Source organism: Oreochromis niloticus, linkage group LG17 (genome assembly GCF_001858045.2).
Source record: "Oreochromis niloticus isolate F11D_XX linkage group LG17, O_niloticus_UMD_NMBU, whole genome shotgun sequence".
Taxonomy (NCBI): Eukaryota; Metazoa; Chordata; class Actinopteri; order Cichliformes; family Cichlidae; genus Oreochromis; species Oreochromis niloticus.
In genome coordinates this window covers 16238497-16263943 of record NC_031981.2, presented here as the reverse complement: position 1 = coordinate 16263943, position 25447 = coordinate 16238497, and the positions used below count along the sequence as shown (strand labels likewise).

At 39.1% G+C, this 25447-nt stretch overlaps 1 protein-coding gene across 5 annotated transcripts in view; it reads right to left on the bottom strand.

The window, feature by feature from the left end:
• Positions 1-25447, bottom strand: part of syt1a (synaptotagmin Ia) — a 207151-nt gene that overhangs the window by 31314 nt on the left and 150390 nt on the right. For 4 of the 5 annotated variants that reach the window (XM_019347152.2, XM_013275640.3, XM_019347151.2 and 1 more), the window contains 2 exons: positions 9559-9731; positions 5902-6027 (listed from right to left, as the gene is read on the bottom strand). In XM_019347152.2, the coding sequence (XP_019202697.1) occupies positions 5902-6027; positions 9559-9731 (299 nt within the window). The remainder of the gene's footprint in view (positions 1-5901; positions 6028-9558; positions 9732-25447) is intronic. The other variant, XM_019347153.2, reaches the window with a different exon arrangement.

The window sequence follows — 25447 nt, the reverse complement described above, 5'->3', positions numbered from 1 at the left end:
CGAGAAGAGATACGAGCGGGACGTGGCTGGAAATGTTGATGGGCACTTTGCTGCTTCTGCTAATTGTACCTTTTCCAATTCTGTATGACACTCCGTGTCTACAGAACAGACTGACAAGAGGTTTTTTTTCAAAGCTTATTAAAAATCCCACTGTTTAAAACCACACCTCAAAGACAGCTACTCCGGCGTTGAAGGTGATGCCTTTAAATATTTGTTTTGCCCGACTAACAAGGTAGAATTTATAGAAAAAGCACTTTAAATATAGAAAAGCAGAAAATTTTGCATTATCTCTTTTGTGTCTGTAATCACATATGCATACTACAGTTATTGTTCTAGTTTTAAAAGGGTAAATAAAAAGTGAATCATGAACAAACAATGTTATTTTCCTTGTGGCTTTCAAGCAACATAAATGCATGTCATTAGCATGTTATTACAGGAGGTTTCTTCCTGTTAAAAGGGAGTTTTTCCTTCCCACTGTCGCCAAAGTGCTTGCTCGTAGGGGGTCATATGATTGTTGGGTTTTTCTCTGTATGTATTATTGTAGGGTCTACCTTACAATATAAAGCTCCTTGAGGTGACTGTTGTTGTGATTTGGCACTGTATAAATAATTGAATCGAACTGAATTGAATTGAATATATGGAGAAATTTCTGAATTTCTATTTCAGATCTATTTCAGAACTTAATGGACATTTCTGGTAAATATGAATTTCTCTGTATGTAGACGGCAACTGATTTTCAATTTTCCCCAATATATCACAATTAACGGTGTATTAGCATGATTCCCAAATTGACCACCAACCTGATAGCAGACTCGTGTCATTGGATCTCATTGCCGTTTTATCACCTTCTTGATGCCCCAAAGTTGCTTTGAAAACAGCAGTTGACCGTGAGTGGCTCCAGACCCTATCAAGTTCATTGCACATGGTCGTTTTCCCTAGCTTCACTGTAGCATAACAATTCTGTTTTCTCTTTGTTTACCACGCACAAACTTGCTGCACTTCTCTCAAACTTGACATCTAGATCATATGGACAAATAAAGCTAACCATGTCACTACAGCAGGCTAGCACCAATAGCGAGTCAACCCCATCATTATAGACTCTCAGGTTAAAGAAGCAAACTTAACAGCAATAAAAAAACATGTTTACAGCCCAGTACAACAACAGTTTAAGTCCATGTGGATAGTTTCTCCCTTCATAACAACTGTACAACAGGTGTAAGGCTTAAAGCTTTGAGATGTTGCCTTTTTGATTGACTGCGTTGACTGCCTCTTTGGATGCTGTAACAGTCACAATTGTGTGGTGTCTCTTTAAGACAACCTAAATTAAGTGTTAGTGATGTCACAAGTATGCACCAGTGCCCTCTGTTAGAGTATGGGAGAAGCGTGCTTGCATGTGAACATGTGGCCTGAGATGGACCTTAAAATTTCACCTCCCAACCTCTAGGTAGAGTTACGGGTTGTAGAAACACTGCGCTTCATTTATGATAAGACAGCAGCCTTTCACCCAGGCCTTGTAAGGTTGGTGAAGAGAGTGTGTATTAAAGTACAAGCACTGTAGAATTCCCATTACCAGTGTTTCTGCCGCCTCCTCTCAACCACTGAATACAACCCACATTACAATGCACAGTAGCGAATTGCTGTTAGACCTTACCTACACTAATTTAAATCATTACATTATACATTTGGTTTTTTGGTTAGTGGTGCCTTTTGGAGCATAATGTAAAAGTAATTTAGCAGTTACCTCTGTGCATTGTTCCAATACAGTTTTTAAAAACAGCTTGGTCACCAAGCCTGCTAACAATTAGGACTCCAAAACACCAGCCTGATGACAGCCAAAATTTAAACATCTGACTAACCATTACACCTCTGCGATAAAGCAAAATAACAGTGGTTATGTGTTTGCACATCTGTGTGGGTTTTTCTATTTAACTATGGGACTCTAGCCCTCTCACAGCAAACAGCTGCTGGTATTAACCCCCTTTTGTTTATATGTTACTCTTCAGTCCAGTGAGCAGATGACCAGAATGGGCACTGGATGGTGATTCAGCTCTTGGCACCTTATCTTCGGAGGGCTTTGTCCCAGTGCATAATGCCTGTGCTGTGACTCCACACACATGCACACACTTCCAAAGAAGCCCGAGACGGATTTGCCGTCCTGAAAAATAGTCTGCTAATGTGCAGAGGCTTTGTGTGTTATTTTGGAAATGAACTGCCTGGGGGGTATTCGGAAATAAATAATAAAAACCCAATAATATGAATGATTTTAAAATTCACATATCCTAACTGGACACAATGCCGTATGCCTGCTCTTGACCTGCAAAGAAGAGCAATGAATATGGTAATGATGTTGAAAGTAGGAATGACATTCTAATTCTCTCCCTGCTGTGCTTAGAGGGCTCTTTGTGGTTCATTTGCTGTGTATTTGCCTCATGTAGCCGTGCCGCCTCTCCCTAAATGATTTGGATCTTTTACAAAACCTTTCGTCTCATTAGTGTATAAACCCAGTGTCATCAACACCAGGGGCAGCAGCCATTTGTGGTGGTTAACAGACAGAAACAAAGCTGAGATTTCTTTTGCCACGAGGACTTGACATTAATCTGCAAGTCTTATCCCACTCAGCCTGATCTCCTTGCCTCGGTTTTGTACACAGACACACCAGCGATTCCTTCTTTTTCTTGGCAGGGTGGAACATTTACTGACAGAGTTTTAGGCCATTGGGGGACATTTGAAACGCATACAATTAATTAGTTATTAGCGCTTACGGCGGTATCTTAAAGGAGAAGCAGATTTTCGAATATCTGTGACAAATTAGTCAGAGTTGTCTGTGAAGCTTACTGATGACATTTTGTTTCCGGAGGCAAACAACTCCACTGAAACAGGACATTTGGGGTTCATAAACATGGCAACAGCATTACTCACAATCCAATAAACTGACTGGCTGGTAGTAGTAGTAGTGTGCTATCTCCCCCCCCGCCTACTACTTCAGGAGTGTCAAACATAAGGCCCAGGGCCCACTGGAACAATTGTTGGAAAATTTTAAGGGCATACATTTTTTACTTTAAACTGTATTTTTATGTTTTAATACTTTTCCTACTGATAAACACTTTATTTAATTAAAAAAATATCTAATATAGAAATTTACTGTGAAATTTTTTTTCTCTAAAGACTTTTCTGTGAATCGACAAAAAACACCCTTTCAAGTTAATCCCAAATATTTGTGCTCTAAGATTGATTTCATTTCCTACTGACACATTTTTTTTTTATTATGCAGATGACATACTGCTGAAATTAGACTTCTTTTCCTTATGTTGAGATATCTCAGGATTGAATCTGTGGTCAAATGTCTCCACATGGACAGAAATGAGACTTTAACTGGTCCTACTTAAGATGATAGTAGGTTGTATGTGGTTTGACATCCCTGCTGCACATATTTGATTCGTTATACCCAAGGCTCCAGCAGAATACAAATCTGACTGTGAAGCTAAAAAACAAAGTGAATATCATTCACTATTTAAAGCCTTTTGCAAAGGCCAAAAGGAAAACCTAGATACTTCATTTCTAGCTTGGCAGCTAGTGTAGATATCCCCCCTGTTCACTTATCCTTACAGGGGTGTGTAAAGCAAACTCATGATAGGAGGATAGTCGTGCTGAATTTTTACTTGCCTCCATAACAACTGTATTTATATTTCTAATTTTCATCTGTATCTCCTGAAAGATTTTCTCCTGCAAAAAGGAAACCTGTTCTTTCACTAACTCCATAAGTGTTACGAGAAATTATGCTCGAGTATATAAAACTTCAGTTTAGGTAAGTAAAACTCCAGCTTAACATATTGCCACAGATATCGTCCCCACACCAGCCCTCTGCATGCCCTCCTTCACTACATCCATGACCCTCCTCTGTGGTTTTCTGCTTTTCCTCCTGCCTGGAAGCTATAGCGACAAAATGATAATGGCTTAAAAATATAGCATCAATCCACGATATGATGCAAACTGTGTTTTTTCTATATGTGACATTGGAGGTGACGATTACTGCCTTCATACTTATTTCTAACCAAGACTGCCAGGTGCGTGTGGGGTGGGGATTGCCCCACCTCCACTTTACACCATTGTTCTACATTTTCTAATAAGTGATCCAATTTTCAATTATTCCCGTCCACTCAGTTCAGTGCAGACGTTATGAAGTCTTTTTGTGTTGTGTTGACTATTTTTTTTTTCCACTCCAAGAGCCCCTGAAATTTAACCAGACTTCAAGAGACAACGAATACATTTTTTAATGCTATTACAAGTCATGCAGGTCCAATAGGAACAAATTCAGCGAGAGCAGCTTTCAATTTTTCTAAAATGTTACATAATAAATAAAGTAATAAGAGCGTGTTATTTGTCTTGTTTTTTTGTCATTTCTGCACAAATAGATGCACTTTTGTATTAATGCTTTTACACCTTAGCATGTCACTTTTAAGAATCTGTAACTTCCCATTTCTTTATGTACGTATGCGTACAAGAAAGAAAGATGGTGGTGTTGGCTTGTAGGTAGGTGAACCCATCTTTCTATGGCAAGGTTACTTTTTAAAATCCCTGCTTTCAGCCTCTCCAGACGGTAATTTTGATTTTACTTTTTGAACCCCCACCACCCGCCCACTTATCAAATGAAACTGCTGCCTGTGTAACTACAAACTATCCCAAAACCAGACGCTTCTTGTGTTTGCCTTTAAAAGCAATATGCCAGTAATAACAGGAATTTCACACACAGCATTTAGCCAATCACCCGTACCAGTTCTCCCAGGGCAGTTTTTTTGGTACTCACGTTGATTGCCTGGCAAAATAAAAAATAAAACAAAATCCTGAAGGCCACTGTGCCTCTGCACTGTGTCCCTCGCGGGGCTAAAAGTGGGTCAGATAAACTGCCGCCTCCCCTCAGGTTTTTAGCTCTGCCTGTTGTGAGTTTCACTGGCAGTGAGTCGAGCCCGGCTTTTCTCAGGTCACCGTCACAAAATGTGAAAACTGTCATCCATTCATTACGCTTGAGCTCCACTGTGGAGCTTATTACCTGTGTAATCAAGAACCTCATAGAGACCTGTCAGCGCCTCCCGCTACATGACAGATCAACTCTGTGAAAAGCAATATTGTCCACATAATATCCCTCTTTTATGAAATGACTGCTTCTCTAACAGAAATAAGGGGCTGGTTGACTGAACACAAATAGCATCTGCACAACATAATTGTATTAGCACCATTACTGTCTTTTGTAATCTGTGATTTGATGAATATTTCACAATTTAAACACAAACAATTGTTGAATACAAACCAGAGAGAGACGTAAGATCTGGGCGAGCATTTTTGGTGAAAAAGGTGGAGGTTCCAACACCGGTGTGTAGAGGAGCATTGTGTGTTACCAGCTAATCTCTGGCTGTCAGTTCTGCTTAAAATGGGGAGTTAGCTAGCCCAGTGAGGGACAGTGTGTTCATGCACCGCATCTATTATCTGTCACACAACATCTGGCACCAGGAAGTTGATGTGCTTCCTCATTCTGCTTTTTAAAACTCAGTCGCTGGGAAAAAATAAAGCAGATGGATATCTGCAGGGGCTGTATTCAATCAAGTAGAAAGAAAGAAACAAATACAGAGACAAACTAAATCCCAATAGTATACTGTATCTTTACCAGGCTCGATGGCAAATGCACAAACTCGACCGCCATGATATATCCCTGTGAGATTGCTCTCAAGCTTCGATGATCAAGCAACTACGAGAGGAAAATGTTGTGCAAAACCTGGTTTGGGTCCTGTTTATTCTCTGGAGAGATGCAAACTTGGACCTCAGAGGCTGGGTGTGGCCATACTTACAAAGAAGGATCTTTCTCAACAACGACACACACTGAGAGAGATTTGGAGAACAGATCCTTACCGTATTCTCTGTGAAATTGTAATCCAGGGAGTACTGTAATTTGCCCAGTTTCTGGTCCTCCTTGGGCTCTGCCTCTTTCTCCGTTTCAGTCAGCCCTGTCTCCGCATCCTCCTCATCCTTCAAGGCCTGAAGGAGACACCCACCAAGAGTCAGTGTCGCCTGTTTGCCGCTGGTGCTAGCACCCTGCCAGCCATTCCCCGCCCAGGTCCTGCCACTGGACCTACTCCTGTAAAAGCTCCCACTTGTTTTATGGTATACAAGGGAGAGGGGAGGGGGGGGGAGCAAGCACTAAAACACCATAGCAGTTAACACCAGGACATGCTGTGTGATGCACTAAAACCCCGGGCCTGGTCCCCCGATGGTGCTTTTCTATCAATCTCTGGGTTTTTCAGTCTGAAGGGGGAGAAAGATCAAATGATGGCGCCAGAAATGAGAATGGGCAGGCATTAGTGGAAGAAGAAGGGTGGAGGGTGGAGAGAAATTAGAGAGAGATGATAAAAAGAGGCAGACAGAGAGAAAGAAAGAGATGCCTCTAGAAAAGATCATAGTAAGACAATTCCCTTGATGTTATTTCAGGCAGATCAAGTCTCTGGCAAAAACACATATCAACTGGGAACTGTCCGAAGTGGCAGAGAGTGAGAAGTGAAGTTGCCCTTTCCTAGACTGACACTGAGGTGAGGATAGCAGGTGGTGGCTCTGGTGATAGTGAAGGGGGTGTGGGGGGGTGGAGGAGTTTGTTATAAGAACAACATGCGATTGAAGAGGCAAAGACTAGTTCTCAAGGTCATTCATTCAGCATCAAAAGTTGCCTTCCAAGAAGTCTCTTTCACTAGGCATGCAGAGCATTCTCTGTTGTACAAAACAGTGCTCTTATGTGAGTCCCCATTCCCAAAGTTTGGTTACATCCTCAGACATACAGTCGCATTGTCATCATAGCCCTAAAGGTTGAATGTTACCCCCTACGCCGATGGTAGCTAGAAGCATCATGCCAGCGGTGGGTGGGTAGATGTTGGTTAAAGGGGTTGTAATGTACCTCCCTGCTCCAGTTTGTCAAGTTGTGAAAGCAAAAGGCTGAACAACACTGATTGGTTTTAAAATTTGCCACTGAGCCACCTGGTCTCTGTCTTTGGTGAGCAAATCCAGTTGGAGCCTTTTTTTATTTCCTTTCTTTTTTCAAAGACAGAAAAAGAGAAGCGGGTAAAATGATTGAGGAAATAATATTCCCTAATTTAACGAAAGTGTTTCCTTTAAACCAACTTGTATGCAACTTTGCTACACCTGGGTTGACAGATGTGGTTGCAGATGCTGTGAAGCTTCCTTTTCATCACTAAGCTTCAAAAGAGCTTTTACTTGTAGAGCCTCTCAATCATTCTAGTTTGCTTGCCACCACTCGTTTGAAATGCAAATGAAAGATTCAAAAGGCAGGAGACTTTAGCTTGGCACGAGGATCAGTGTGGTTCAACCTTGTCAATGCGCACCTAGTGTTTCTTTCATACATATATATGTGCATATGCAGCTTGCACACACATATATGCAGTCGATATACATGTACTGTATGCATAGTTACATATATTTGGTTCTATGGGAGTAGTAGTTGTTTTCAAGAGGCTATAAAAAAAACGTCAGAGCAGCAGGCTTAAGAAGATCCAACAGCAATTAGGAACCTACCGCCAGTGACCATCCCGAACAGTCATCAGACACAACACAGATAAGGAGGACATAGAAGGAAGAAACACAAATTAAAACAACCACACACAGGAGTTAACACACCAGAGTCTGGGCACACCAGGAGAAATGACCGCCTGCCTCGGAAGTGGCAGATTCACCAATCTCAGAGATTAGCTATTAGGGTGTCCAATAACTGATGTCTTTTATTTTGATTAAAGCCTCTTAAATTATAATTTTAAAAGCTGGATGGTGCAAAGACGGGAAGACTATTGGACATTAATGAAAACTCTTGTAATCTAACATGCTGCAGCGCTGCGTCGGATTGGATGACCTTGGTGGTTAATGAAGTTTTCCGCTCTTCACTATTATCCAAGAAAAGAAAAGACTCTTTAACATTTAAGTTATAATTGGCTCTTTTTCAAAAAAGAAGTCAGTCAAATGAACTAAGAAAACAATGTCAGTGGTTTCCGTCTACGTGGGTCCGACAGCAAGGGTGTTGCAGCAAATTAAACACACTGTGTGCACGATTCCACCGAGAACGGCAGTATAACGACGCTTTGCTGGTGCAATTAGTGTGCTAACTCCATTTCAGGTGTCAGCGTGTCACCGTTTCCTCATTCTGTGCAGTTGAAAAGTATGAGTTTCGCCATTTGTGTATCGTTTGGTGACGTCATTTCTCTGGGTGGATACCACTTCATTACACAGCAAACGTTACTCACACTCTTCAACAAGTGAGCAGGTCCTCATATGACCAAAACCATAAAAAATATTCAAAGAATGAATGAAAAGCACAAAAATTATAAGCAGGAGAAACAAAAGAGACTGAAAGGTTCTCTTAAATCTGAAGCCTCCTTAAGTGACTTTAATTTCCTTTAGTAAAAAACAAAAAAGGCTGAATGCAACTCTTTGGCTGCAATAAACACATAACACACAGAAAATATATGTGGTACTGTAGCAACTCTTGCACCAAAAAAATGCAACTTATTGAGAGCTATTCACTGTTATTAGTCACGTGACTCCTGCACAGTCCTGGATGGCAAAACACGGGAAAATCCAAAGAACTGCAGCATAAAAATGTCAATTTTCCATCAGTTTCAAGCCACAAATAGTTGCTAAAAACAGTGGCAATGGTTTAAATATATCATAAGGAGAGTCCTTCTCCCTAGACTGCCGTGTTTATGTTTTTGATGTAGGGGCGCAAACTGTTCTGTTATAGTTACCATTCCAGGGTAGTACTAACAAGATCTAATTTTCATATACAGTAACAATGTCATAATATATACACGTAATCCCTATGACCTCCGTTCAGACAGTTTTTTTCAACTCTTAGCTCTCTATAGTGCTAAAGACAGGAAGGGGATGTCAGACACACATCCATGACTGTGAATATTGGTTAAAGAAGGATTATTCATAAATGTAAATCATGCCAAGCTATGGTAGTAGAGCTCAAAATTAAAATATATCAGTGGAAATTTAGCATACTATGTTTAAAAGGCACAACCTGCTGGACAAGAAGGATTAAAAGTGGTTGGAATCCGTGTTATACTGTTAGCTTTTCTAGCCACTGTAAACAAACTGAGTCACAAACTGCATCCAATTAAAAAAAATAACAACTTATATTTGGGTGGAAACAGCTAGAAGACAGCAGAGAAAAAAGTCTTGTTTTGCCATCCAGGTGGGCATTACTATGATACTATGATGTCACGTGGAAACTATGTATATAGTTGAAAATGTTCTCTTAACGAATCAATGAGGTGGTGAACTAACTTGTAATCATACAGAATCAGATTTCCTAAAATTGTAAGAAAAAAACAAACAAAAATATTTCAAACACAGCAAAAAACATGAAACAGTAAACATTACTGGATTTATTCATTTCAAACAGGATTTATGAATCAAATATTTTGAAATTAAGCTTCCTATTCAATTAGGATTGTAGGGATGGTAATTTTTCTGAATTTTAATAACAAAAGTTAAAAAAGTCGTTACCTCGGTTTTGGCCCCATCTATGACGTCCTTCATGTTGATGGCATTTTTGCCCTTGTCTTTGCCCTTCTTTTTGTTTTTCTTCTTGAATATCCATTTTTTGCAGACACAGAAGCAGCAAGCTAACACCAGGATGATGGCCACAAAGGCAATCGAGACGATGGCCCACGATGGCACTGTGAGAAGGACAAACAACAAAGAGATGTTCAGAACTAGGAGTGAATCTTGGAGGCAAGTGAAAAACATTTCAGTGAACACTCTGAACCAAAGACCTGAAAAGTAGAGATTGTACCAAATTACAGGTGAGATAAAAGCAGGAAAAGCGTGTGTGACTACAGAGTTGGTACAACAGATCAGCACCTAAGTCCATCAAAAAGTGTCAAGACTCCTAAAGATCGGACCTGACTGAACGGCTTCAGCCAATTTAGTGGAAGTAACAGATGTTGGCATTTTCCACTTGCCATTTAAACAAAAGATTCTCAGACAGCTGACACTTTCACGGTAATCACCGGCAACACAGAACTTGCTTTGGAGCGAGAGCTGTGGTGAATTGGCAGGGTGTGCCTGAGAGGCATTAGCAGAGGTGTGACCATGACAATCCACTGATGCAGTAAAACCAAACAGGTTCACGGGGCTGGGGGGGGTTGCTTTCACATTGTTCTCATCCTCTAAGCTTTCATATTACCTTTAAAAATTTAATTAATCTTTTGTGTTTGGATTTAAGGTTTATTTTTAAATTTTCCCAGAAAGACTGCAGGTTTAGACCGAAACTCTCCTCAAAGGCAAACCTCCTGAGCCTAATCTCAGTGGTTATATTAAACCTGAACATTTTTAAGATAAAAAGTTGGAAAATAACTTTTTGGACCAGGCTGTCTTCCTTTTTAATTTAAATATTTTACTTTTCACCTGTAAGTCAAATTTACAATGGACTAATTTTGACCTTTTCAAAAGAAAAAGAAAGAATGAAAGAAAAATGCAATATTATTATTTTTTCCAAGTCTATCCCACCGTGAAAACAGTATAATAGTCCATCAATGGTTCCACTGACCCTAATGTTTGTGCCAGCAGGAATAATAAAGTTTATTTTATTACATATGCCATTGCTTGTTTGATTCTTTTTTGCACAATTTGGGATTTTTATCCTGATATTAGATTGAGAGATTGAGGAAAGTTTATCCGAATCAAATTCTTAATTGTAATTTAGAGACACAAAAAGGGCTGACGACACACCAGAGGAACGTCTTATTTACTGCATCTGTGCTGAATTAAATAAAACAATACCAGCTCAGTGTTAGTGTTAATTGTTTTAAGAAGTAAATTAACTTTAAACCAGAAGCTGATCCGTAAAGCTAAAGCAGTTGTTCATCCTCCCACAGGTAACTTGTACTGTAACATCTGTTTATGTAAACGTGCTACCTAAAATGTCCCTATAGAAATAACACATTGAATAGGAATAATTCTCAATTTTGCTGCTTTTGTTTTTCATATTTTTTATATAGTTGATGCTGCTTCGCATCTTGTTAGTGTAAAAATACAAAAACATAACAAAAAGTAGCCAATTAGTGTAAAAAACATGATGATTTTCCACGTTTTTGAGTCAGCAACCACCACTGTTCTGTTCAGATCAAATGTTAGTACTAGACAAAAACAAAAATAACAGCATGATATATTACATGCATCATAAAAAAGTAGTGAAGTAAAAACACTGTTTTGGAGAAGAAAGACAAAAGACCAAAAAAATGCTATTTTTTGTATCTAATCACTGAGATTTAATGAAGTTTATGAGTCAGTTTCAACCATTTGAGCAGCTCTGATCCTCAGTGGTGCTTCTGGATGGTTCATCAAGATTATTTTGAAAGTTTCATGCTGGGCAAAGTATTTAAAATAATACTTTTACATCACACTTCCGTAAGCACTTCTTGGCAACAGTTACTAGTTTAATCACTAATTAGTGATTAAATATCGCCTAGATCTGATTGTGGCAGCAGAATTTGAGTAAAATAACAAAAGAAAAACAGCAGGAGCAACAACAGAAACTTAATTAATTTAGTGTCACCTAATGATCTTTATGCAAGTTAAAAGTTTGGAATTGAGAGTTTCGAGTTTGTCCTTACTGCCCTTAAAACTTCCTTTGAACATGTGATTTCTCTACAGCACACTTGCAGATACTGTGTTCAGTTATGATTAAAACTGTTCCTAACATGAAAAAAACAAAACAAAATGCACTTTCACTGAGGTGGCATACGAGTCGTTACTTTTCCTTCTACCATATGCTACTGGCCTGCACTATAAGCCTGCCTGGAGAAATTGGACAAGCAGCAATCAACACTGTCACACTGTCAGACGCTCAGCTCAACAGCACAGTGACAGCCAGCTGCAAACACGGTGACACCTATCTCAACTATAGCCAGCAGTCAGCTGGCGCTGCCTGGTGCGGACACACAGGGATAGAGTGTACACCACACAAACGTAACGATGGAAGGAGAAGTGGGCGGTTTTTAAGCACCGGAGGGACAGCATAAAGCCCAGATGCAATGAAAATAATGAGAGGCCTCACAACAGACTTCCCCGTTCAGCTGTCACAATCACTGCTCCTTGACTCTACTCAGCAGATACCAAACACCTGGCAGCCCACTCCTCATTTTAACACTGAGCAATAACAAACTTTTTAAGGAGCATATTTTCTGTGTTAATTCAGGCCAGCCACAAAGCCAGGCTCAGCTGCAATCAGGGCAGATGGGCTCATCTTTATAACAAATACAGTTGCTACACATCTGCTGCTTTGCAACCCACTCCCACTTAACCTCTGACCTAAGTCATATCTGTTGTCACTGATGCCTGTTCTGTTCTTGCTGCTGTTCTCCACAGCTTAAGCGTTCAACGCCACCAAGAGAGAGCAGAGAGGTCACAAAACTCATCCATACAACCAAATATAAGAAAGGAATTGGGAGGGGCACCAGACAGATACAATACTTGTCATTCTCTTAAATACTACAAACTAATAGAAAACATGAGCCAGCCCTATGAAGACTTTATCTGGAAAAACTCCAGAATGACCCATCAAAACAGAAAAGCGTATTACGAACTCACTCTGGGGTTTTGCTCACCAACATTCAGCTGCGGTTCCTTTGCTGAGGTCCAAGGGGGAGGGGGGAGAAAGGGAGAGAGGAGGGAAAGAAATCGATTCTTTTGACAAAATCAATAAGCACTCTCCTCCAAGGAAAAACAGTGAGTGATGCTCTAAAATAACTTCGGGATCTACAGCTTTGGCCTTGCCTTGGAGCAGCGTGGTAATGGAGGTGAAACTGGATAGGCCTCGTTTACAATGAGCCAAATAAAACCAGGAGTATTTCCTTTACAAACTTGACACTGTGCACAGAATAAACTCTTAAGCCGGGAAGTGTTTGCTTTCTCACTTCTTAGACACATAAGGCTGTTTTTTTTTATTGGGAATTTGTCAGTTTTGTTATATTTATGAAGCAAGAAGATTCAAAGGAATTAATTACACATCACTCGTGAAGAGAGCATACTCTGAAAACCACACCCAGTTTAGCGGTCCACAACACGCAACTATGGGCAGTAACCATGGGTGGGCTGGCCGACAGGGAGAAGTGGGATACTTCCCGGTGACCTGGGGGGTAGCATTGTGCCATGCTGTGAAGAATCAATGGATCACACAGAATCCACGCATCACGTGCAGCTCACTTGGCCACAGACTGTGTTCTCTCACTGTGGTCTCCACACGAGTGCACATGCTAAAGACATCTCTTCCTCTCTGTAAGGAAAGTAACGTGAAGCAGGAAATATCAGACACGTTGATGAGATAAAAAGGAATGATGAAAGCGGGAGGGAGAGAATGAAAATTAGTGCAAGTTACGAGTTAGTCTAAAATAGGAGCTAAAACACTGTTTGGCTGTTCCACATCCTTGCAGCTCATGACTGCTTTCAGTGAACGTGTGCATGAAGTTTTCTGGCTGGAAAGTGTGAAGTCACTCTATCTTAGTCACTGTTTAAAAAGTCTACTTTATTTCTATTGCTCCTCTCTCTTTATATATTTGTAGGTGCAATGACTGGTGTATTCCTAGTGAGTTTAAATGGTGCACCCACAACCACTGCAAACGGAATGTCGTTATATATGCATATGCATATAATATCCCAACAATTTATCTGTTTTGTATTGCTTATGCAGAGTTAAGGGTACTTTCCTCTTTCTTATAATGTTATTAGTGTAATTTACAAAAATTTGACTAATTTGACCCAATAATAAAATTGAAGTTAAAGCTTTTGGCTGTGATAATTTGATCATCCCTTATAGGTGATAGCCTACATAATTAACATTCTGGTCACTTGCTTGTCCTTGAGTTTAAAAGCCCAGCCTGAATTATTGTTTGAATCGACCCCTCAAGCCTTTATCTTTACCCTAACCATGTCAGGGGATTACTTTATCTTCTTAGTATAATGATCATAGCATTTGTATGTATATACCAATCACACAGCAATCATCCTGCCTTCACTTTTCTCTTAACTGTACTATATTAAGGGCTTAAAGTGTAATTAACTTCAGCCATTTGGCACTACTCAATGGTAAAAAGTGCACAAAAAATGCACATTGTAGCATTTTTAATCTAGTGAGCGCTGTTTAATAATTCTCCAATTACACCTCAATAAATGATTTGTTTACCCCTAAAAATTTAACATTCATATTACATTTATTCCAAAACACACCTTTGTAATGACTGCCTAATTGGAAAAGCTGGACCAGCGGCATTTATGTTTCATGATATGCTGCATGATTAAATCTCAAGAGAAATACAGTACAGTGCAAATGTTTTGAGCAATACTTTGCCTCCAAGGAGCCAGGCTTTCTTGTAATTTTTAAAAGTGGTCTTGAGGAATAGTTCTCCATGCTTTCTTAAGTTCAGACTGAATTTCTCGTTTTCATTCAGTTCCTTGTACTTTACCTTTGTCAGAAGAAAGGCTTTTGTTTGTTTTGTTTGGTTGTTAAGACCCTTAAATGATTCATAGATCATTGTTAAGCTTAAAAAAGCCACCTAACTAAAGGGATGAACCAGTGTTGTGTCGACAAGAAACTGGAAGAAGGTATGCCAAATTACTGGAACTGGGCTGAAAAATAGTGGCAACAGATCCTGATAAATGTCTGCTTCAAACTATCATCAGTAAACAATAAAACACCATCAGTCATGGACTGGTCTCCCCAGACCCTGGAACAACGCTATCCAAGCAGTGTGGGATCATCTTAATAGAAAAAGGACAAAAAAGGCAGCCAACATCCCAAGAAGAGCTTTGAATGTCTTTCGAGAAGCCTTTATAATGTGATCATGCCAAATATTGACTTCCAAACTGGTTAGAATTGTACAAACTCACTGTTTGCCTTATATACTGTATTTCTATGTATATTTGCAGATGTTTCAATAAATCACTGCACCTATTTCCCCCTTTTTTAAGCAAAATATAAAGAAATTAAACTCATCTTTTTCACAGTACTGTAAGTTGTACCTTTATAGCAGGAGTGTGGGAACTCCAGGCCTCAAGGGCCGGTGTCCTGCAGGTTTTAGATGTGTCCTTGATCCAACACAGCTGATTCAAATGGCTAAATTACCACCTCAACATTTCTCGAAGTTCTCCAGACGCTTGGTAATGAACTAATCATTTGATTCAGCTGTGTTGACCCAGGGTGATATGTAAAACCTGCAGGACACCGGCCCTTGAGACCTGGAGTTTCCCACCCCTGCTCTGTAGTTTGCTAGAAGCTTATGAGAATATATAGTGGCATTTTTTAGCATCCAAACAGGTACTTCTAGCTTCCACGTATAAATGCAAACAGGAGGTAAGCTAAGGAGACAGTATTGTAATGGAAGTGTCAGAGATGTGACAAGTCTGTATTACAAGCTGGCAGATCACAACGATAACAATCACTAAAACTAAAAATGTGGATTTTTCCCCAAACGGAAGCAAAAATTCGGAATATATACAGAGTAAAATCTTTTTTTCCCCCAATTCCAAATGCTTACTGTCATTCTGGCATTTCATCGACACTCAAAATGCCTGATGGAATGTCATTTAGGCGCTAACAGTCCAATCAACGCATGAAACCAGCCCTTATCTTATTCATCAAGCATGCGTCTTCCAGTGAAAGGCACTTCTGTGTTCCTTAATTAAAGGAACCTGAGTCCCAGAAAGCAATAAAAGCATTTCCTAATTAACTACATTGTGTGAGTGTCTTTTCTCGAGAGAGAAATAGAGCGAGAAAGTGAAAGGGAGAGAACAAGAGGGAGTGTTGCCAGCACACGCACTTCAACACTTCAACTCCCAACACTTATCTCTCGTTCCGCCATGCGACATGGCATGGAAAATGGAGTTTCTCTAATGGGTGGGTTGCGCATGATGAGATCCATGTTTGCTGTTCCTCAAGGCTGAAATCACTTTTCAGCTCCGTCAACAGAACAGCATGCCGGTAAAGCAGAGCCCTAAACAGTGAGACACCTTCAAAGTACTTTAGACACTGAGTCATGTAGTTCAGCTTTGTACATCTGCCTTCACCTCTCTAATCATTAATGAGATGAAAATGAAGATGTGCAGATTGTAAATTTTGTTACATTTTTTAAACTTTGTTTAATCCTATCAAAGGGCTCTGAGTGACAGATCTACATCCTGGTAGAATAGTGAAACATAATCTGGTACAAAACTTGAACTCAAAATATTCTGATGATTTCTCTGACACATTACCATGCTGGGTTTTAAGAAGATATTATTAGAGATCATTTTTTCGCAGTGAAACGAAGTCAAAGAGCAATAACCTCAACATAAAGGGAAAAACTAATGCTTCACTGGCTGACATTTACACACACTGTAGGTGTTCTAAAACTGACTCCATAGAAAGGAGTATAAAATACTGCAGGACTGTGAGTCATTCTGACAGTATGTGGTGGTTTGCTACAGTGAATAGCATCAATAGAGCCTCATGAGAAAAGAAAAATGCATATCAACTTTCTGTAAATGCCTTTAGCTAATGCATCCTAACTGTATGTTTTAGGGCTTAAGTGCTTTCTCTTATTTTCTTTCATATGCTTTTGCATATACTGTAAACATGGCCAGTTTCAAATGTAAATGTCAGCGTATGCACAAGTAATTCCTGTAAGTCAAAAGTTCCAGACAGGCGCCGTATGATATCGGTTAAAAATTAATGTCCTCAGTTTGGTCACACTGGCACAGAAGCCCCACCCACCTTCTGTTCAAACCTGTTGCTTATGAAGGACAGCCAGTTAGAAGAAAAGTGACTGAAAGGAGCAGAAGAAGCAGTTTGCATATGAACTGAGGGACTGTACCGTCCAGTGTGTGATTTTTGAATTATGCAAAACCATTGTAGTCAGTCTACAAATGAGGACAATTAAAGGTTAATGGACTGATTCTTAAATAATTTTTGTCTATGCTGCCTGTGCATTCAAGGCACAGGATCTCCTTTAATGTGGTGTTTCAATAATGCTAGTCATGTCAGAGCCATGGCTACAAAAAGTAAATGTACGTTTTGAAAGTGACACAAAAGCACATCAAACTAAAGAAGTTGTTCAAAATCAAAAAAATAAAAAACACCAAAACAGCGAGAAAAACAGGGGAGAGAAACAAAGGCAGACAAATAACAAATCAGTATTTAAAAAGCACTTTTCACAGACGTGTAGTTTCAAACCACTGCACAATCAAAATAAAAATGAGCAGTAATCACAACAAAACATAATAGAAAATTAAAATGCAGTCAATAGCAATACAAAACTATCATCAAGCATCTCAACAAAAGCTTTGTTAAAAAGAAACAGAAATGTAAAATATATTTTTGATGAGAGTCAAAGCCCAGAAAAGAATCAAATATTACAGCAAGATTAAGAATGCTTTGTGTAACAGATGAACAGAGGGAAGCAAACGTTTAGCTGATATTTGGATGTAGTTCAGGAGGAGCTATAATCATCACCTCAGTCTTGTTGGAATTTTACGCAAGATAATTATGGGAGAGATTGTTAATAATTTGGGATAAACAGTCATCTAGGTTGGACAGATGGTGAGGTCTAAAACTATTATACAGTCAATCATCATCGGCATAAAAATGATAAGAAATGTTATTAAAAGATCAAGTGAAGGGAGAATGTAGAAAGAAAATAATAAAGGACCTAGGAGTGAACCTTGCAGAACCCCACAGGTTATGGAAGTAGGGTCTATAGACTATGGGCTATTTGTATGTATGAGGAACTGTAAGGAGGCAAAGTATAGGTTGAAACTATTAGGCCAAAGTAAACACTCAAGTCAGTGCTTGTGATTCAACCAGAAGTGCTCCACATCACCTAAAAATATGCAATATTTTTTTGGAGTCTACATCAAGATCCACAGAGCAGATGAGAATGATGGGAAGTTATATTATGTTAAATCAGTTAAATTATGGAGCATCCAGTCAATTTCCATAATAATATTGTGAAGACTAAACTAAAGGAGGGAACAAAACCTCATCAGAGATACTACGTTAAAATCCAGTAATGTTACTAATCCAGTGGATTCTCCACGGAGAAACAAAGAACCCAATGACATACAAAAAAATGAATTAACAAAATAAAATAGGAAGTGACTAGAGACTGACATGAGACTGGAAGACAGAAATACAAGCAAGGACACACAGCGGTGCACAGAAGAAAAAGAAAAAACATCTGAAACACAGGAACAGAAACTACAGACACTGACCATGAAAGTTTGAGAATAATTAAAAATGATTAAGAATTATTATTTATTACAACTTGTTTTGTTTTTAAAATTATAGATGCCATTTATATATGCAATACATTAATACATGGATTATTACCAACATTTTGTTTACACTCATCTTTGGTTTTGAAATCTTAACTTCATGTACATGATCTGCTGTACGTACAGAAAATAAATCCATGAATATAAATACATTTATTAGATTAGACTATGCAATTTTGGGAGAATTTACAGTGGGACTGTTGCTACTGGCCGGCTCGGTCTGTAGTTTTTCTCTGGTGCAGCTAAAAAGTTGAACAAAGTTGAAGAGAGATGGCTCATAAACACATGGGCACAAGTGTACAGTACTGTACCTGCAATAGCAGCTATTATGTACCTAATGGAATTGATCTAAATGATGGTGAGAATTTCTGTCATACAACTTTTTGCATTGAAAGTTCATTCACCCTCACGTTTCCTTTGCTGTAGTAAAGATGTATGCTATGATGTCTCTGTTCTGACTCATTCTATAATTAAAAGGGCTTCTGTTGAATTCATCTCTTTGCTCCTTGGAAATACAAAGCACTTTACATTAGAGAGAGAAGCTTCACAAATGGACAGAGCTGGACCGATAGATTTAAAAGGGTGGGGTGTGTATGCAAGTTTTATACTGCATCTGGGTTATAGCCACACTGATCCAATAAGACAGAACCCTGTTGGTCAATTAACCTTGGTATTATATCTTGTTATGCCTACGAGTCCATGCCCTTTTCCCCGCTGTGGCTCGTTTAAGGAAACAATACATCTGCAGCAGGGAGCATCATCCAGCGTTCTGCAACAATGACTCCCTATGCAATAGGTGGGAGCTGATTAAAATGAACCCTGCACTCAGAGTACCTTTATATGCGATTTAATTTAAAATCAGCAAGTCTACATCTTTGTAATTTGGTCAAATTAGGAAATGCTTTTCTTTCCTGCCTTTTATTCAGTTTTCTACAAGAAAATTCTGATCCACCAACATAAAACAAGCATTGATGGGTGCCAGACTATCATTGTTTACTCTTCAGAATTATTTGATGACTCTAGACGTCTTTGGCTTTGCTCATTTCTGCCAAACCCCAGAACAAGCTGAATCCCACCAGTTGGCAGGATTGGTCCCTCAGGTATCTTATGAAACTATTTTTGAAGGTTGTCATATTGTCAGCAGATATCCTGATATCAAAGATATAGTGAAGCCATATGCTTACATTCGCCAGCACACACAATAACAAGATAAGCCCAGGCATGTCTGAGAGTGAGAGTCGCATATCAGCTTACATAATGATTTAGTAAAACAGGAGCTACTTTGCTAAACAGGCAAGAAAACAGTTCCTGCCTAAGGTGAAAAAACAAACCTGTTTCACCATTTGAGGGAAAAACAGATGAAATCAGGTACAATCAGAACAAGAGGGAAGACGTGCTCGCTGCTTTTGATGTGATGAAGGTGGTGATGAATCACATTTTCTTTAACATCATGTGGATTGCAGGGTGCATGTGCCCTGTTTTCCTGGTGAACACCTGGCACCAGGATGCACTATGGGAAGACGTCAAGCCAGCAGAGGCGGTATGACACTTTGGGCAATATTTTGCTGGGAAACCTTGGGTCCTTCCATCCACGTGGATGTTACTTTGACGTGTACCACCTACCTAAGCCGTTTCACAGACCACGGACACCCTTTCATGGAAAGGTTATTCCCTGATGGGTGGGGTGTTCTTTGTGCCCTGCCACAAAGCAAAATGGTTCAGGAATTGTTTGAGAAGCACAACAAGGAGTTTGAGGTGTTGACTTGGGCACCAAAGATCTCAATCCAATCAAGCATCTGTGGGATGTGCTGGACAAACACGTTTGGTCTATGGAGGCCTCACCTCACAACTTACAGGACTTAAAGCATCTGTTGCTAACATCTTGGTGCCAGATACCACAGCACAACTTCAACTGTCTGGAGCCTTTACGGGTCAGGACTGCTTTGGCAGCAAAAGAAAGACCAACACAATATTAGACAGGTGGTCTTGATGTGATACCTCATCAGTTCAGATTTTGTTAGGATTCAGTAACTTTGACAAAATGTCCAATGCTATTAATTCTGTATTATATTCTCATCAAAAAGGCATTGGAGCTGTGGTTACTGAGTGCTACTAAAATAAAAATCACCATTTCAGTGAGGGTTTTTGTTCAGCACAACAGTGAATGTTTAATTGCCTTTCATAGCAACAAAGCTTCAGCACAGAGACTCATAAAATACATTTGATCTCTAAATGTCGCCCTCATCACTACCTTGATCTCTCGGGGTAATGATGCAGAAACTTTCCCAGATATGTTCATATGTGAGAATACAGAGGATCTGTTTCGCAGAGAGCTGATGTTCTCAGAAAAAGAGGCTGCTGGTGGTTGAGCACTGATCAGGTTGTGGTTGGACCAGCCCCTGATGGTGTCTCGTGATGGGCAAACTTTTGTAAAGCGAGGGCAGAGAGTAGGCAGCGAGGCTTGTTGCCAGAGCAGCAGGGAGGCAGAGATGAATAGCTCCGTTGATCCACCACCGTAATCCCCTTTAATAAACTCTGCTGTCTGTTGAATGTGAGCTGCCACAGAGTCAAAGAAGTTGAGACAGTTTAAAACATTTTCTTTAGCCTCGTATCAGATTACAGCACCATGTATTTCAGTCTTGTAGTCTTTTAGCTGCAGCCATGAGCTTTATGAGACTTTTCTCTATCAGGCTCAAACATAGAGACAAAGTCGTGCTATCACAGAAGGCTTTTAGTCAAAGAGTCAGCTCAAGTTCAACACAGTTGTATTTACACAGTGCCTATTTACAGCATTAGTCACTTTAAGTTTTTTTTTTACTGAAAAATGAACACACTAAAATATTATATGTGTTTTTTTTAGATGAAATTAAAATGTGTTCTAATTAAATCCGACCATCTTTGTTTGTCAGCATTGTAAACATATTTGTGCTGTCGACTGTCTAAAAGCAGAATAAAAGAAAAGAAAAAATATGATCTTTATTATTAATTTTCCTGAAATGTCAGTCGCCTGTCTGTGTTATTTGGACTAATGGCTGGTGGAGCCAGCAGCCATGGATCAAACAGCCTCTGTGTTCAGAGGTTAATTGTTATCAGGAAGTAGAGGCTTGGGTGTTTAGAAAAGTTACTCAGAAATTCAATGCACTGGGTTCCTTGGAGGCAGCTGCTGTGTTCAATCAGAAGTCGGAGTGTGGTTTAATGTGTGTTTGGACGTGTGTGCTCATATTTATGAGGATGTGAAGGCTCGATTATTTGGAAAAACTCTAGCTGAGATGGCTGTTTGTGCAAAAGGACTGGGGAAAGTACTTTAAAAGGAAAACTTTGCAATCTATGAGTTATTTGCACTGGAGGAAGTTAAACTACAGCAAAGCTACTCAATGGATTCTAGTTTTCTTAAAGTTACTCAAAGTACCTTCAATTGACAGTACACATGTGTTCTGGTTAATAGTGCTGCACTGCACCTAGACATATAAGTTTTAAACTGAAGAGGTTAGTAAAATTAAATTACTGTGTGGTAGCTTTGACTCATTGGTCTGACCATGCTGATTACATCGCCTCCAAAATGGCAAAAAACATTTTCTCTTTCCAGAAAATGCCCTGCATGTTCCCATTTTGCCCTGACTGATGTTGTGAGCTGATTGTTCTGTCACATCTGGAGTACTGCCCAATTATTTGATCATGTGCTGCTGAAAACATCTACAAAAAACATCATCTTGTGTAGCACAAAGCAGCCAGGGTAGTTCTAATGGATGCTAGTGCTTTGGAGATGCATAAACAGCGATTCTGGGTTACTGTGAATGATAAGTAATGGGAAGTCCTCTGCTGTTCATGAGAACTGTTTAGGTGAAAGTTACACTTGGCCATGAGCAATAATAATAATAATAGCAAAATCTAATAATAGCATCGTAATAACTACACATGTAAATGCCTTCTTAAGTTGGCAGTCCATTTAACCCTGTAATACCAAGTGTATCATATTTAAAACACGAGTATTTTCAGATTTCTACATCATCAATGCGATTTTTTTAAACCGTTAACGTCTCATATGACATGTCAGTGCTGCTTCTGTGCAGCATTGCTGTGTGTATTTCAATGCCCCCACCATCCACCTGTAAGCTCCAGGAAAATACTTCTCAATTTATATGTCAGATATTTGCAGGGATGATATGTTTAAAGCCCAGAGACTGAACTCTGACTGTCTTCTGCTGCTATAATAAATCAACATCTGTCTGAACTGTGCAACTCTGCAAAACCCAGCAATTTGTTAACAAATTTCACTGAAACAAACTACAAATACATTAAATTCCACCATTATTAAGAAATAGCACGTACCAACTTTTTCGAATGTTTGTTAATAAAGAGCAGCAATCAATACTTAAAACTAACTGACATTTTATACATTCAGTTTACCTCTACTAGTTCCGATTCCCTGATGCATTAATATACCAAAATATGTTTCTCGTTCATTGCCAAGATTTTTAAGCCTCTCCTCAACATAAGAATCTCCCTCTGGGCTATCACGGTCAGTTTTAACACCCTCACATTCATGTGTGTTCTTAGATTTGTGTCTGACGTCTTTAGAACAGAGAGTGTATTTACTCCAGGCTTGGACTGCTCACGAGTAACAACATCGTTTTTGAACGACTCAGTGTCATGTATTTACTCAAGTAATGCCGTGGCGGAGGTTTATCCAGGATAACGCTGTCACTGTGTGAGCACTAAGCAACACCCAACTTTTGGCCATTTACACAAAGGTCAATTGTGTGGTGGTGGCGGCCTGACGAATGGGTATACTTGCACATCAGTCAGGATGAAAGGGAAAGGGGGCGGGGCTTGTCAATAGGAGTTGAAAAAGGCATTGATAAATAATACATATGTCTTCTTCATTTATTGAATTTAAGTGTAAATTGAACAGCTAATAATAAAAAAAGATGAAAAAGTAATTAAGCTACTTGATTCTCTTACAAATATACCAGTAGCAGTTAAAGTTTAATCAGATGTTTGTCACTCTACTTTATTATTCATTTGTCATGGTATTTAGTATGTTTATGCAGGAAAAATAAAAATTGTGGCAGGATTTGAATCTTTTCTTGGGTTTACATTTTACATTTTATTTTATTGCTCCTTCTTCTTCTTCTGATCAAACAAAACAACCAATCTGAAGACAAACTACTGAGTTAGCAGATTAATCGCGTAATAATAAATTGAAACAATATTATCTTAAAACATGCTGTAAATATCTTTAAAAAAATGGCTTAAATTCACAAACATTTACAAAGATTTTGCTTAAAGTGATGGGCCAAGACAATATCGTCGCCACAGAGAATTCAACATGTTCGGCCAGTGAGACCATGCAGATTTTATTACCACGTGACCACCTTTATTTAAAGCATGCAGGTCTTACACTGGGCTATAATCCCCAAAGAAGATCTTCTGAAGCCACAGTACTGAGGCTGTGCTGAGCACGCAGCAAGCCGGCTTTCTCCAGACAGTATCGATATTCCACAGAGAGAGAAAAAAACCCTCGCTGCTTTTGACTGAGGGGATGAGGTGAGAAAAACAGCAGTAAGACCCCGGTCTGATTTTGGTGAACCTTTCATTTTGCCTGAGAAAAACCAAAGTTGGTATAATTTACTTCTTCAAAGTACAAAATTTAAAAATGATATGAATACGAGTTATCTGCTCCACAACCTAATGAGACATGAAGAAGCTGTCAGGCTTCAGTTGTGTTGGAACTGCAGTGGGTTTCGGTGACAGACGTTTAAAGCCGAGCCAGGGGAGATATAAACCTCAGCCAATCGCAACGCTGAATAGCGTTGATCCCAATCATTCACCCACCGCACCACAAATGTGTTTTCATTTTGCATCAGCGTCTCATTTAAGCCCACATGGAGCTAAATCTCTGTAGTTGTAGCCATGAGAAATATTTGAATATAAATTATAGCTATTATTATTTTTTCACACAAATATGCTGCCTTTAACAAATAAATGTTCCTCCGTAGAAGGTGAAATTTTTCATGCACTATTAAATCTCAATGTGGGAATATGACTAGTCCCGTTTGTGTCGTTGGTGATGAAACAGGGCTTCTCTTCCAAAGAAGCCATTTCCTGTTGAGGATATTACTTCCACGTGAGCCCGTGGATATGTCTATATATAGATTTCTGCTGAATGCAAACACAATCAGATCTCCAGGCAGTACTTTATCCCGAATGAAACACAATGATAACTGTTTTCCCACAAACTTTATGCTCCAAAATTTTCCAGGAAAAAACGAAAACACATTTAAATGTGAAAGAAGAGATTTGGTGATAAAAGAAGAAGAGGAGGAGGTATTATATCTAAGAAAATAGAGAGTTCTGACTGAATGCTCTACCGAGGCAGAAAAGCAGAAACTCTAACCGCAAATAATAAAGGCTGCTGTGGATAATTTGGTGATACATCGTGTCAAACACTTGAGTTATTGTTGCCAGATGTTTATTCCGCTCTTCAAATTTGAGTACGCCTTTCTTCTTTTTGGGCAATTCAGTGTTAAATGTTAAATGCTGTTGTTACTACTTTGACTCAGAAGCGCCACAAAAACAAATGAATAAGTAGATAATCAGGCCGCCTGGTTCACTTGAAGCTGTCGTCAAAGGTCATCGGTGACACTGGCTGCTTTTTGTGCGTCACCAGCAAATGCTCACTCACAACCACTGCTGAATCACTTTTTAGTCATGCTTACAGCACAGTCTTACTAAATGCACTCAGATGTTTGTACTTTAAATAATAAAAGTCATTATAGGTACTAACTGCGAAAACAGAATTTAACTTATTGTGTTTTTTACGAAAAAATTTTATACTATTTTATCGATACAGATTTCCGTTAGGACAATTTGTTACTTCTCATGGCATCTGTCATTTCTGACAGAAATTTCACATCGCATGTAGGAGTAAGTAATCCTAACAGTAGGAGTATTTGAGTAATCTATCCATAAAATCCAGTGCTTTAAGAAGATATATTTAGTGTAACAACACAGAACTTCATTTTTTGCTGAATGACGGTTGTTTAATTGCCCATTTAAAATCTTGTGTTATGGTTGAAAAATATTT